At 35.3% G+C, this 14653-nt stretch overlaps 1 protein-coding gene across 1 annotated transcript in view; it reads right to left on the reverse strand.

The window, feature by feature from the left end:
• Window positions 1-14414, reverse strand: part of LOC109067111 (contactin-associated protein-like 2) — a 167320-nt gene extending 152906 nt beyond the window's left edge. The window contains exon 1 of the mRNA XM_042714263.1: window positions 14042-14414. Within this exon, the coding sequence (XP_042570197.1) occupies window positions 14042-14129 (88 nt within the window). The 5' untranslated portion in view covers window positions 14130-14414. The remainder of the gene's footprint in view (window positions 1-14041) is intronic.
• Window positions 14415-14653: the final 239 nt, after the last annotated feature.

Below are 14653 nucleotides of genomic sequence, written 5' to 3' on the forward strand. Positions count from 1 at the left end.
CTTCCCTGCTGGCAGAAAGGAACAGAAATTGAAAAGTGTGTTTTCAATCTCCCCCTGTCCTCTTCTAATAGTATAAAATAGTACCACAATCTCAGAATCATACTGAAATGTATTAATGTATGTTACATAAATATCGAGGTCTGGAATAGTTGTACATATATCTTGACATTCATAAATCAAAAGTGATTATATATTCAGAAGAGGCTTGTTGCTCCACTGCGAAAAGAAACAGCAATACATAACTCCTAACAAGCCACATGTGAGACAGATCCACGGAGGGGGTCCACATATGTACCTAAGTTAAGTGTGTTAATTTATGGCTGTTTGCTAGAGAAGGGACAGAGATTCCCTTGAGACTATAATAATTATACAGAACTACTTAAACTTGTCCCGCGTGTGGCTTAACCTGCATTTGTGATGAGCTTAGAGACTTGGCAGAGGTTTGAGGAGGACCTAAAAAGGCTGAATGAGTGCAGAACAGACCGCCAAGAACAGCTGTAGGACACCTCAACCTTTCTAAAAAAAAAAATTTAGCAACCCAGACTCACTGGAAAAACTGGCCTGTGGCAACACTTCTGCAGAATGTTGCTTCTTGCATGCTTTGAAATGTCCAGTGAGTGCACCTTCAGTTTTATCTGAATTTTTTTCTCACTACAAATGTAAAATTCGGTGCGTTGTAAAAGCGTATTTGGTTTTATCCGACAGGTGAACGTGAACATGGAAACATTTTATTGAGTTGGTTGTTGTACATATTACAGCAGTTTGTAAATTAAATGTCCAATATGTGTAGCGCTAAAAGCAAGTTCAGTTTTATCTGAAACAAATTAACATAAATCTAGCACTGTTTTAGTTCCTTCTTTGTTGTGTGAATCACAGCCTTTCGTAATTGTAAAATTTTGTTGAATGTCCCTAGAAGCATGTTTATTTTTATCTGACACAGATGAACATGAATTTGGCAACATTTCATTGACTTGGTTGTTGTACATATTACTGCAGTTCGGAAAATGCATTTATGGTGGGTGGCGTTAAAAGAGTGTTCAGTTTTATCCAAAATAGATGAACATGAATTTTAGCTATGTTTTTTTTTTTTTTTTATTTTTTATTTGTATTTGTCATTTTTTTTTTTTTACCTTGAGTGAGCGTCACTAAAGTTGGCTGGTATACGTATCATTGCAGTTCAAAAATTAAATGTCCGGTTAGGGGCACTAAAATTTTAATGCACCTTTGCATTTGAAAATCATGTGAAAACATGCATGTGGTGACATTCCTGCAAAATTATATGACGTTGTTTTCTGCATGACACTTTGAAAATTAAATATCCAGTGAGTGTCACTTAAAAGAGCTCAACATTTTATTACCATGGTTATTGTATGAATCACTGCTTCACGCAAATTGAATGTCTGGTTAGTGAAGATTAAAGTGTCGATTGGTTTTATCAATGATTTGAATGAATTTTAGTAATACCTTGTATGTATCAAAGTAAAATAAGAAAGATTTTATTGAGTTTGTTGCTGTATGTATCATTGCAGTTCGGAAACATCTGGTGAGTGGTAGGTTATATGTACCACCTTCACTACGATTAAAAAAAAAAAAAAAAAAAAAAAACTTCCATTTGCTGAATCAGTAATCCTTCAGCTGGAAACTGCAGTGAATTAAATGTAAATGTAAAAGAATGTTTTTGCAGTTTTGAAAAAAATTGTTAGAGACATGTTTTTTTCCAGTGAGCCTGTGTTGTTTTATATATAAAACAGATAAAATATAATTCTGCAATACTCCCAAACACCAAGCCGTGAGGCCAGCACCTCACAACACTTAAGTGTAATATGCTAATAATCATCAAAGCACTCTGTGGACACTAAACAGCTTGCTGAATGCAAATGATGCATATTTATTCCAATCTTAAATTGTGGTGTTAATTATCTAGGTCTGAGAAAACCTGAACTTGTAAACAGTATGCTTGCGTGCCTTCAAGAGCTGCTGGTCATCTGGGCAGGTTAGTAGGTGCTGCTGTCTGTTATTCCAAGAGATAGAGGTCCACAGTTGATTACATTACATCCTACACAAACATACACGCTCTCTCTATGAGGCTGCATGTAACACATGGCACTTTAGCAGTGTACTAAAAACCTCTCCATATCCCATTATGGCTCTTGCTGGCACACGTTATTTGCCAACTCACGCTTCTCTAAAAATACCCCGCACTGACCAAGCAGGGCACTCGCAAGGGATACATCAACAAGTATAAACAAGTCAAAAAAGCCTTTTTAAATGCTGTCCCCAATGAGAGAGACAAGCAAGGGAGCACTGTTTACTTAGCAAATTAGTTTGCAAGCCAATGGGTAGCTACCCCACTAGCCACCCTAGTAAATGATATAAAGCCGTAAGTGGCTCTCAGAGCTTTTAAGAGAGAGATAGTAGAGCCCTTAGAAATCCTCCACATGTTCGTCTGTTTATGAAGCCGAGAAAAAGGTACATGATGTCCGAGAGAGCTAATGGAAAAGGCTCTAAATAGCATGTTTCTGATAAGTAGTTTGAAAGCTAGTTTGTTTACCAAAGTCCACACAGTTGTTTAATTGCATGCAGAAGTACAGTATGATGATGCTCACAGCTACAGTAGCAGGGAAATAATAATGCTAAACACAAGTAATAAAATGTTTAACTAATAAATAATGCATAGTTTCGATAGCATAATAAAAGAGAGGAGGAAAAGTATATTTTTGATGTTCAAGGCTGTATTTATAAAACCCTGTATTTTGGTGCAAATTCATCTGTCACTCAGTAGAAGCAGCAAAATTACAAATATGACAACATGGCCAGATTGTCGGATGTGGACATCCTGAAAACATGAACAAAACTACAAAAGGTAAAAGAATTCATGACCCAGACAACCAAATCAATGGTTTGTGTCCACCATAAAGTATGTTTTATGTTGTGAAATCCCAAAGGTAGCAACTGGGGTTTAATTCACATATTTGAATGTAATTCAAACACATCCAGATTTGAATAAAATGCATACACTCACTTTATTTTATATTATATTATATTATATTATATTATATTATATTATATTATATTATATTATATTATATTATATTATATTATATTATATTATAGTAGTAATCTTTTCTTTGATATCCAGTACTGTGCATCAATTAAAACACTGTATTTTGTTGCAAATTCCTCTGTGACTTAGTAGAAGCAACAGATTTACGCATATGACACTGTAACAGGTCCCAGGTAATGGGAATCCACTGTGTTGTGTTGAAGTCATTCAATAAACTTAATATCTCTCTCTCTGCTCAGCACTGTCTTTATTTTCTGCATAAATGGGAAATATGCTGAAAACATGAATTTTGTGTTTCTCTCCATTTAATAACCCCATTTAATGGCTCGATGAGCCATGAGACAAACTCCTCTCGGCTCAAAAGGAAATGAACTGAGCGAGAGATTTCATATACAGTAGGAACATACACTGAGTTAACCTGCTTATTATAAGCTAACATAAGACAAAAACGAATAAACATAACTTGAAATAAATCACAAAGATTGCACACAAAATGACAACATACCTGCATAAATGGGAAATATGTTGAAAACATTAATTCTGTGATTCTCTCCATTTAATAACACCTGGAGAGTAAAGAATGCTAAAATGTGCATACAATCATTCAATCAGTCATCAACTCATTTTCATAATCCCACATCACAAAGTATGTTTAACAAAGAAAAAAACAGCTTCAATTCAAAATATATCATCAAATGCCATTAATGTTACCATTTAATAACTTGGTAAGCCATGAGACAAACTCAAAAGGAAGTGAACTGAGTGATCAAAGTGTGCGCAAGAACAAGTATATACTTTTAACAAATCTTGAAAATCATATACATTTTAGCTCAAAACAAGAAAATAATAGATAAATCATATCAAAGAAACCAAATTAGGTAACACTTTATAATAACTTTCATTAATAAATCATTAACAAACATTATATAATGCTTAATGGACCATTAGTTAACATATATTCAAAGAGTTTGAAACGTGAGATAATGTGCTTGTTAATGTTTGCTACTAAACTTATTTAAATCAAGATGACTGCTTATAAAGGTATTAATAATTAGTAAACATTTATAAACATTTGCAAATGATTAATAGTTTCCACTTTAGATTGGGTACTGCAAAAACATGAACAAATAATTAATAGATTATTTTTTAAGATGTGTAAGTAGAGGTCTACACAACAAACAAAGGCCAAAAACGAAGACCATATAAACTGAAAGTTTACTGACATTTGTAATCATTTCAATTTACATTAAATAATCATATGTTAATCATTAGGTAATGTTTAGTAAGTTTAGTAAACATTAACAAGGACATTATCTCATATTTCTAGCTATGTGCATGTATATTAACAAATGATCTGTTAAGCATTACAGTATATAATGTTTGTTAATGATTTATAAATAAAAGTTATTATAAAGCGTTACCCCCCGTTACACCACTATGGAAAGTTTGTGTGACATTGCATAAAAATGCTTAATGGAAATACAAAGATGTGAATAAAATTTCATCATTAAATAGGTTCAATGAAATCTAATTTTAAACATTTCAATGTCTGGTTTTATGGTCACATTTTTTTGAAATGTGTTTATTTATTTATTTTTGTAACGTTGTAGATTGTAGTCTTTACTTTCGCTTTTGGTCAATTGAATCCACCCTTGCTAAATAAAATTATTAATTTTGTTTATAAAAAAATTCTTACCGACCCCAAACCTTTGAACAGTTGAGTATAATAAGCAGTTTGTGTATTGTATTGGGTCGCCGCTTGATTTCCAAAGAAAAATCTGTTGCCTGAAGCAAACCAGTTGAGAACCACAGTTTCAGACAGACTACAATATGTGGTACACCTGTACACACACACAAAAACTCCCCCCAACAATTTTAGCATTAAAACCAAGCAAGATTGCAATGGTATTTGCTACATATAACCTGTTGTTTCTCTTCCAGCAAAGACCATTTGCAGCAGACATCTATAGGAGGGAGATAATTTCCTGCTTTACCTCCGAGGCAGCTGCAGCTCAGGCCCATTGACATTCAGCGTGCAGGAGGGGAGAGTGCAGAGACTGACATTACAGACAAGAGAGAAAAGAGAAATAGGAGCACTCTTAGGCAAGAACCTTTGCCTCTACGTGGAGATGCAATCTGCAGGAGCATATGGGGCGATTTCTCTGCACTTCAGGTTTATTATAGGGACTACAATAGAGTGAATGGGAGGGGGGGGGGGCTACTGTCATAGCCAATCACGGGAAGTGACAGTTCTGCCTCGAAACATACAGGCAGCACTTTTGTTTTATTATGCACTGCTTGCTTTGATTTGTGGAGGGCGAGTACTTGGAAGAGCCGTTCTATATCCCGGCACTGGCATTACACCAAAGGATTGCACGGGTCGCAGCACTCAGCATGGCATAGTGCATTAGTAATTGTCCCATAGATTAATTCATGAGCCTGAGGATAAATCACAAAGTAGTAGACTGAGAGATGAACTTTGGTGCCATTCGTCAGATGTTTGACATGTATTACTGAGTGAAATGAAGAGCAGATGCAGAGCATGAAAGGGTGCGCGAAGATCAGAGAGGAAGAACAGAAGGACTCAAATTTACAGGATTATGAGCACTTCTGCAGGGCAATCAATAAAAATTCATTCTGATAAAATATTTAGAAGAGCAAAAATGACAAAATATGTGCTGTTAATTGTATCCTGTCATTGGGCCGGGTATTTGATACATCCAGAAGAATGATTACCCTGCCCCCGAAGAATGACTACCCTTTGATGAAAAATGTAATTACAAATAAGATGTGATAAGAAGAAATTTGATTTAGTTTCTGATCCAATTAGATCTCTCGTCTTGCCCTCTAAGAGCATTCTATAAAGCTACACATGTAAAAGTTTGAAAGATCTGTCACCCACGCATGACTGTGTTAGATACAGAACCGCACATCTTCTTAACAGATGCATAGCATACAAGCTTCACTAAGCATTGCAGCTTTTCTAATATCCCCCTCCTTTCTCTGACTGAGTTATTCAGGGGATTAGCAGACCATTCTTTTTATTTATTTATTTTTTAATAGTGCACAATGTCACAGCTTAGTGGAAGCATTTCTCTAGCTGTGATTAGAGGTGCCTTTAGAATATTCAAATGTAAAAGTGGGTAAAATTGGTCCATGTTAGACAAGAAGTTAAGTCTGCTCAATATTTTTCTCATTTCGTGTTTAATTTCCTATAAAGTCAACATGAAATCTATGTATACCCTTAAAAAGTTTGTAGTTCATAAGATTTTTTTGTAATGTTTTTGTCTCATATGCTCACCAAGCCTGCAACTGATCACAAAATTCAGTAAAAACAGTAATACTGTGAAATATAATTGCAATTTTAAATAACTATTTTCATATATTTTATTATAATTTATATCTTTGACACAAATCTGAATTTTCAGAAGCCAATACTGTAGCCAATAGTGCTCAGTGTCACATGATCCTTCAGAAATCATTCTAATATGCTGATTTGGTGTGTCATCTCTTATTATTATCAATGTTGAAAACAGTTGTGCTGCTTAATATTTTTTATTATAGTTTTTATTTTTTCAGGATTTCTTGATGAAAGTTCAAAAGAACATCATTTATTTGAAATATAAATATTTTGTAAAATTATAAATGTCTTTAATGTCACTTTTGATAAATTGAATGTATCCTAGATGAATAAAAGTATTTATTTATTTATTTATTTTTAATCTTACTGACCCCAAACCTTTGAACAGTAGTGTACATGAAATCAAAATTATATACCTTCTTACTGTGAACAAATCATTGGAGCAATTGCAAACAGCACTTCACTTCTTCACTTTGACTTTATTGCTTGTGTATTAACCACCATGGCTATAATCATAAAAGACTCAAACTGCAAATAATTTGTAATCATAAGCTTATGATGATAACAACCACAGTAAGATGGTTTAATTTAGGCTTTAGGTGTCTTTATCTTGACACAAATTTAAATATTGCAGATTTCGATGCTATACAGGTCTTGGCTGCATTCTTTGGTACAATGATATGGATAATCTCCCCCTGAACACTCCGATTATGATTGCAGAAATGAGGCTGCATATTTCCCAGAGGTATAGGAGTGTGTTTGTTTAGTGAACGCAGCTACAGCATGACAAATTTCCTTCTATGGAGGCTACGGTTTCTAACTCTTCAAGCTTGCTTACTTTTCCTACACATACCATTCCTCTTACACCCTGAGATTTGCTCCAATTTCCATCATCAACGTTTCTGACCACATCAATCCAAGGTCGTTATTAGAGAGCAGACCGTTAAGCCCTGCCTAAAATGTGTAGTGGATGTTGTGACATTTATTGTAAATATGGCTGTGCTCTACGGTATGTGCTGGATTTGACTGGCATCCGGTGGCGCAATAAATCCTGTAGAAACTGCGAGCCTGTGCCCTGCCTGGTTCCGTGCCAGTAAAGTTCTGTATAGAAATGTGGGTGTATTTTTTTTTTTTTCAGTAACAGATGTGATATACAGTTTAATTATAAATGTATTTCTCTGATGTCTTTAGAGCCCTAAATATTTGGCCATATTCGTCTTCCAGCATAAGCTAATAAGCTGTAGAAATCTCAGAGCAGCCCCAAAACATTCTTTCCACATCTCAATTAGTTGAAATTTGGCTTTCACAGGAATCTGCTTGTTTGGCTGTGGCCTCAGAGCTCCCAAATACTGTCTCTAATAGGTCTCTAAAGGGGCTTTGGCACTAGAGGAACATTTTCATATTTCCTATAACTATTTGGTGTGTCCGCGCCACAGAATCTGGAAATTATGTTAGTTAGGAACAACTTTTGGGGGGACTAAATTAGCTTCTACTTCAGAGTAGGGTCTGACCCAGCATAATTGAAACTACCAGTGACCTAAGCTTATGTTGACTGACCTGAACACGTGCCATACGTAACGTTGCATCTGCCATTTTTAAAAAGCAGTGTAAACACACATTTTACATATGCTTACAACACATACTAACTCCACAAACAATGAAAACAGCAATATATGGACTGATGCTGAAGTCTATATTTCTCCATCGTCCAGTTATTTGACGTTGTTGAATACTTAAATGACGTCGATGTCCGTGGCAATAGTATGATAATGGAAATGTTTGCATCGTTTCTATACTGTGATTTGTTTTCTCAACCAGTATATTGAGCAGGCACTGCCTCCTTTGTTGACCTATATATATATATGGGCTGGTCTGGCCAATGTTTGTGTATTGAGATAGAAGAGAGTATTTTAATATTTAAAGCAGGACACATTTCAGAATCTGAATGTTTTTGCAAGGCACCGTAAGAAGGTACGTAACATCAGATTATTAATAAATCATCCAAAAGCATCTTTTTGAACATCCGGTGCTCAGCTTCTAAATATTGTTGGGTGAGGCCATCAATGTCTAAAAAAAATGTGTTTTGTCAGAATACATGAATAAATGGTTGTCAATAGAGAAAAATGCTTTTTTGGTTCCCAGAATGGTGCAGTTACCTCTTTTACCACCAGGGGGCAACTGACTACACTAACCAGCTAAACCTTGACCCCTGAGGTGAGACTTCATTAAGGTTTAATTAATCTCGTAAAATGAATCCAATCAATACTGCTGGGTGTGTTTAAAACAAGTTCATGGGAAATTAGTGTAGGATAAGTTGTTGCACTTAAAATAACAGCAAATAATAAGCTGCATTATCTAACACAAACATAAGTGAATGGTTATTTTATTTGCATCAAATAGATGTGAACTACATTGGATTGTTTTTAATTTTCATACTAAATATATACTGTTATTCACAGCGGTATGCCCATGAGTTGAGAGTGCTTACACTTTATTACTAGTCTGCTTTAAGAGACAAGAGCAAGTGCACTCAGAGTACAGCAACCACTGTGCCATTAGATGAAAAGCTCACTCCTGTGTCTAGAGCCTATAGTCATAACAGAATCTCCACTGCCTGGAGAAAAGAGAGAGAAATTGTGCGTGTGCGATTGAATACTTGTATATATGTGCATTATAGAAGTGTGTGGGAGAGATAGAGAGGAAAATAGAATAGGAGACAGACAGACAGCAAGAGGGAAAGAGAGAATAACAAGATTTGGGTCTGTGTTTGTCTGTGCCATTTGAGGTTACCCATAGGCTGGGGAGAAGTCGCTTCTGTTTTCACTTTAAGTCGATCAGACACACCTCGGGTCTGGCAAAGGAAATAGTTTTCATCTGTCAAATGCTTATCAAAAATGTTTGGAGGTCTATATACAGTAGAAAGAGAGAAATCCATTGATGTGAAGGAAAGCACTTTTTACCCCTTAGATATACTATAATTAAAGCTGCTATAAAAGCTTGTATCCACCTCAGAATAAATAATAATAATAATAATTGCAATGTTTTTCTCATAATTTCAACTTCATATCTTATAGTTACAATTTTATTTCTCCTAATTGTGATGTTACTATTTATCTTTGTATTTGCAACTCATATTCTCGTGACTTTAAAAAAATGTGACAGTCAGAATCATAAGAAAAATGGTTATTACAAAATTTCAGAACTGCGACTATTTTTATCATTATTTTCTCATAATTTCTCATGATAATCAAAACTTTACATCTCACATTATTTGTTTTTCCTCAATTTCAAATTCATATCTCACACTTCTGACTCTATTTATCAGAACTGTGATGTTTTTTGTGTTGTAAATGAAACTCTCGTTGTGACTTGTGAACAAATCATTTAGATATTCTAACACAAACACATATTTATTTTTCACAACTGTGATCTCAGAATTGAGAGGGTTTTTTCTCATAATTGTGACTATAATTTTTTTAACAGTAGTGTACTTGAATTAGTCTATTAGTCTATTAGTCAGACTAACTGTATATCTCACATTTGCAACTTTATTTCTTCTAACTGTGACTTTGTATCTCACAACTGTAATTTATACCTCACAAATTCAACTTCATTTCTCACAGTTGCAATCTGATGTCTCACAGTGTGACTATTTCTCATTTCAAACATAATCAAGTTCTTCTTACAATAACCTGATTTATGCTTTACTCTGAAACAGAACGGACATCCATAAGATGCTGTTTGGAAACACAGGCAGTCAAAATACAATGAGCGAGATCCAATTCCTAATCATAATTTCATCCATCACCAAAAAAACAGCATTTGCTTAATGTCAAAAGGAAACAAACAGTTTCTTACAGAGAATTTTAAAAGGTCAGTTTGACTTTCTGGCCTCGTCTACAAACTTATCTTGATTAATACAAGACCTTTGCTAGAAAGCATTTCCCTTCAAATCGATTTCAAATCAGTCATACAAAACAAAACAAAAAAGCAGCTCATTAGGAAGATTGTAGAATCTGTGCACCTCCGCCAAAAGACAAATGTTGTTATTTCAGCTTGGCTCTGCATTCAAGTTGTTGTTTAGAGCCCCTTAATACCCAATTTACTTACAGAAATTAAGTGAATTAATCTTTCAGGAACTGCCTGCACAGATGCTTGCCATTTGCTTTTAAGTGGGAAAAGTGTTAGTATAGAAATGACAGACCATACCAAATATAGTGACAAACGAAGAAGCAAATTACAAAGCAGCTTATTCAGTTTACCTGACCAAGTAGCCTGAAACAGACTCGCTGCATCTACGTGTTTTGTAAGGACAAGCAAATTGGCTTGAACTCAGGTGACCAAGCGTTACATCCTGAGGCAGCAGTCTTGTTTTCCCATAGGGTGTGCAACTTAAGAACTGAACCAGACGAGTGAGTTTAATTTCAGTGTTTTCCTAGCATTGTATTGCACAATAATGGTCTTATTCTTAACTGCTATGCTTTTTGCAAGTCCTTTGTTTCTGTCTGTCAAATAAAAAAAAGCCATTTTGTTGATTATGGGTAACAACTTTTGTTCTACGCAATTGCTGCTTCTAGAACTGACAGAAGTGCTGCATTAAAATACATTGAGGATGACATCATATATACAAAGAAGATCTATATTTAGATCTATAATAAAATTCTCAAACTTCTCTAATAAAATCTTGGTTTCTAAGAGCAGTCTCCGCTGCCCAACATCCACAGTGTCATCTTCACATTGCACTGAAATTCTCTAGATGTTACAAATTGCAATTTATACCTCAAAATACCTCAATTTTACTCATTACTGTTACCGTTGTTTGTAACTGTGACTTTATGTCTCACATTTCTGACTTTATTTCTAATTTGTACTTAAATTCTCTTCAAAATTTTTAGCTTTATATCTCACATTTGCAACTTTATGTCTCACATTTCTGACTTTATTTCTCACAATTGCGACTTTATTTCTCATATTTACAACGTTATTTCTCACAATTGCAAATTTTGATCTAACAGTGGTGACTGTTCTTATAATAATGATATTGATTGCAACTATTTCGCAGATTGTGACTTTATTTCTCATAGGTGCAACGAATAACTCTTCTGTAATAGGCATACCAGCACAATTTTAATTGCCATGTTGAGAAGAATTTCTTATAAAATCTTTGTCTCTAAGAGGAGTTTCCCTTGAGCAACATCCACAGTGACATGTTCACATTCCACTAAAATAACTTTGCTTCTGATCAGGTCATTGAGCTGCCACTTTGACTATCTTTACAGAGCTATACAGAGAGCACAAAACCTGTAAGCAAGCCGCACTGAATGAATACATGACTTGATTAAGGAAATTACACTAATTGTGTCCATTGTCCGGAGTATTTACAAATGATTCTGCTTTTGTGCTGTGGTGAAACTAAAGTGAACAAGAAAAACTCCATCCAAATTTCATTCTCAGCAGTTGCCCCAAATAAGCCAAATCAATCCAGTTACCTTTTCTTCTTAATCAGACCCACGAGAGCTCGTGGGGAGATGGATGTTTATATCAAATGCTCCAGTAGCCTTGGCTAACAAAGACAGAAAGAGATTTCAAAACCTCTGCAGCTCAATTAACACTTGCAAACTTTATCTCAAACCTCCATCCATCTGTCAGAGGAAGAATCAACTATCTCAGCAACTCAGTTCCTCTCCCACATGTACAGCTGGAAAGATTAATTAAAACATTTCTGTAGGTGAACGATCTTGTTGATTAAGCATTGTTTTGGCAAGCTTTTTTTCATCTTGGCTGCTTTTAAATTTGGGCCATTAAGTGACTGACTATTCCAGCCTGTTAATCTTATTATTCCTGGCTACCTGTAGTCTGTCCGGCGATAAACATTTTTGCTTACTTGCATGTTTCCAGCAAGTGTGTGCAATAAATCAATATTGGTGAAATCAGTCATTCATAATTCTCACGGTCAAAAAAATGGTTGACTATGAGCTGCTTTAGGTGTTGATGTAGAACAAACATGGATTTTATATTATAAGATCTACCATCCAATTATTTCTAAAAACCAATTTCTTCTTGACTCTATTGATTTTGCAGTGCTAACTCTCTGCAAGGCAATTAGTCAAGTAATTAAATTATGTAGTAATATTAAAATGGTGGATGCTTCAGGCTATATTAAAACCCATGCCTAATTCCACAGCATTGTGTGTTTGCAAAAACTATTTTTTCTTTCTTTTAGAAAAGTGTGTTCCTAATTTTCTTTTAGAAAAGTGTGTTCCTAATATATCATTAACAGCCTCATTGTCACAATTTGGCAAAAAAATTCAAAAATAAAGTAAAATATATTTCTCCACCAAGCATAATAATAAAGTAGAAAAGGTTACACTTTCACTGCTGCAAAAACAAATTTACCACAGCTAACAGAACACTGTGGAAAAAGCATGCTACTTTTGTTCCTCCAATAGCCAACTGTTTAAGAGTTGAACAGATGCTTGGTTGACAGTGAAGGTAAAGTACCATTGTTAAGGACAGATCAGGAGGGAACCCAGCAGCTCATTTTCAGCTCTTAAAACATGATTCATAGAACTACATTAATAGGCTGCCTATGTGTTCAAATGTGGCATGTGAAACATTTGAACATCAGAGTTCTTTTACTTATTTGTTAAGGGATAGTAGGACGTGTTGTAACACTGAGTAAGTTGTAAATACCATCAGTTTTAATGAGCACAAACACTGAGCTAAGACAGTAAAAATTACACATCTGGTTTATGATTTGTGATCATGTTAATGGGCGGTATATAGCAGAACTGATATCATCTGAATCAGCAGGTTGTCATGTTTAATTTGATATATAACATCTATAACAAGCTTTTCATCTATATCTCTAGCAATATTATGACTGACCAGACAGGCAAGGTTAAAACATTTTCCAATGTATTGGCTCAAGATGCACAGAATGGTACATTTGACACTAATTTGCTTAACACAAAAATAAAAATGTATAAAGTGAACAACACACTATCTTTTCTGTTTTTAAAATTGTTCGCCTATTATGTATCTTTTTTTTAATTGATTTATTTATTTTAATGTAATTTAAATCAGTCCAATATGTCTAGCATTTTGAAGTTAAAACAAATAAAATAAAATTCTAAGGAATTTAAAGTAAAATCGAATGATGGGAATGGAGATAATTTGTTTTTATTAATTTTAATAAACATATATTTTTATATTTAAAAAAAGTGACGTAAGTTTGACTACAATAAATCTATTCATATAAAACTGAAATGCTGTCATAGTACTTTTGCATACAGTGCTACCGTGATGCTTTAGGTTAATGTTTTTAGGTTAAATATCATCTGCACCACCTAGGCTAATTATATTTGCCACCTTTCCATCAAGGCTCGAAAGATTGTTGGTCTTTGCCGACCGCGATAAACTGCAATGTAATGCAATGACCGCAAGACCAACATGCAACTGCAAATAATACAAGTTTCTTCAGAAGAATCCATAACTACACCGGTTACATCTGTAGAGTAAATGTCATCGGACTTATTGACTAAAGCACCCTAGCGTGCCAGATGCCTCCCGGTGCCCATTACTGCAAAAGACCCACAGAATCAACTGCAACTTACGGGATGATGGAGAAGCTGCCTGAGAGATGCTGATGTGGCTTAAAATCCACAGCAAGAGCTTCAGTCCGGTCCCGGCGGGTGTCTCCATCTTCGACTACAGTGTGATGAGCGGAGACGCAGTTACTTTTCTCCACAGAGCGAAGCCTCTAGATGAGCGAGACCCGCACTAACCGAAGCTTATCGGCTCTGGTACTCAGTGTCGATAAAATTCAGCGCAACAGTCCGGCTTTTCAACAGCAAAAGACTACAGTGGAGCACTTTAATGCGGTATTTCAAGCCATGTCGAAGCGCGTGCGCCTGACTTGCGGAGGTCGCTGTCCAGGTGCTGAAGTTACTACACGCAGGGCGCTCGCAGCGCGCTCTCGTTCATATAAACACAGAACCCCTCTCTCCTCCTAGTTGGTACGTTCCACGAAACAGTGGAGCAGCCCTCGCGGGACAGGGGCCATTGCTTTGAGCGCCTTCTCATGGGCAGCAAAGAATAGATAACATTTGAATGAGAGTTGCTTTTATGTTTTTAACTAAAGCTGTTTCTGGAGGACTGATGATAATGGGCAAGATTTTTGCCGTGGAGTTCACTCAAATTACAAGGGCGGACGTAAGAGATGTTTA

This window comes from Cyprinus carpio, chromosome A24 (assembly GCF_018340385.1).
Source record: "Cyprinus carpio isolate SPL01 chromosome A24, ASM1834038v1, whole genome shotgun sequence".
Classification (NCBI taxonomy): domain Eukaryota; kingdom Metazoa; phylum Chordata; class Actinopteri; order Cypriniformes; family Cyprinidae; genus Cyprinus; species Cyprinus carpio.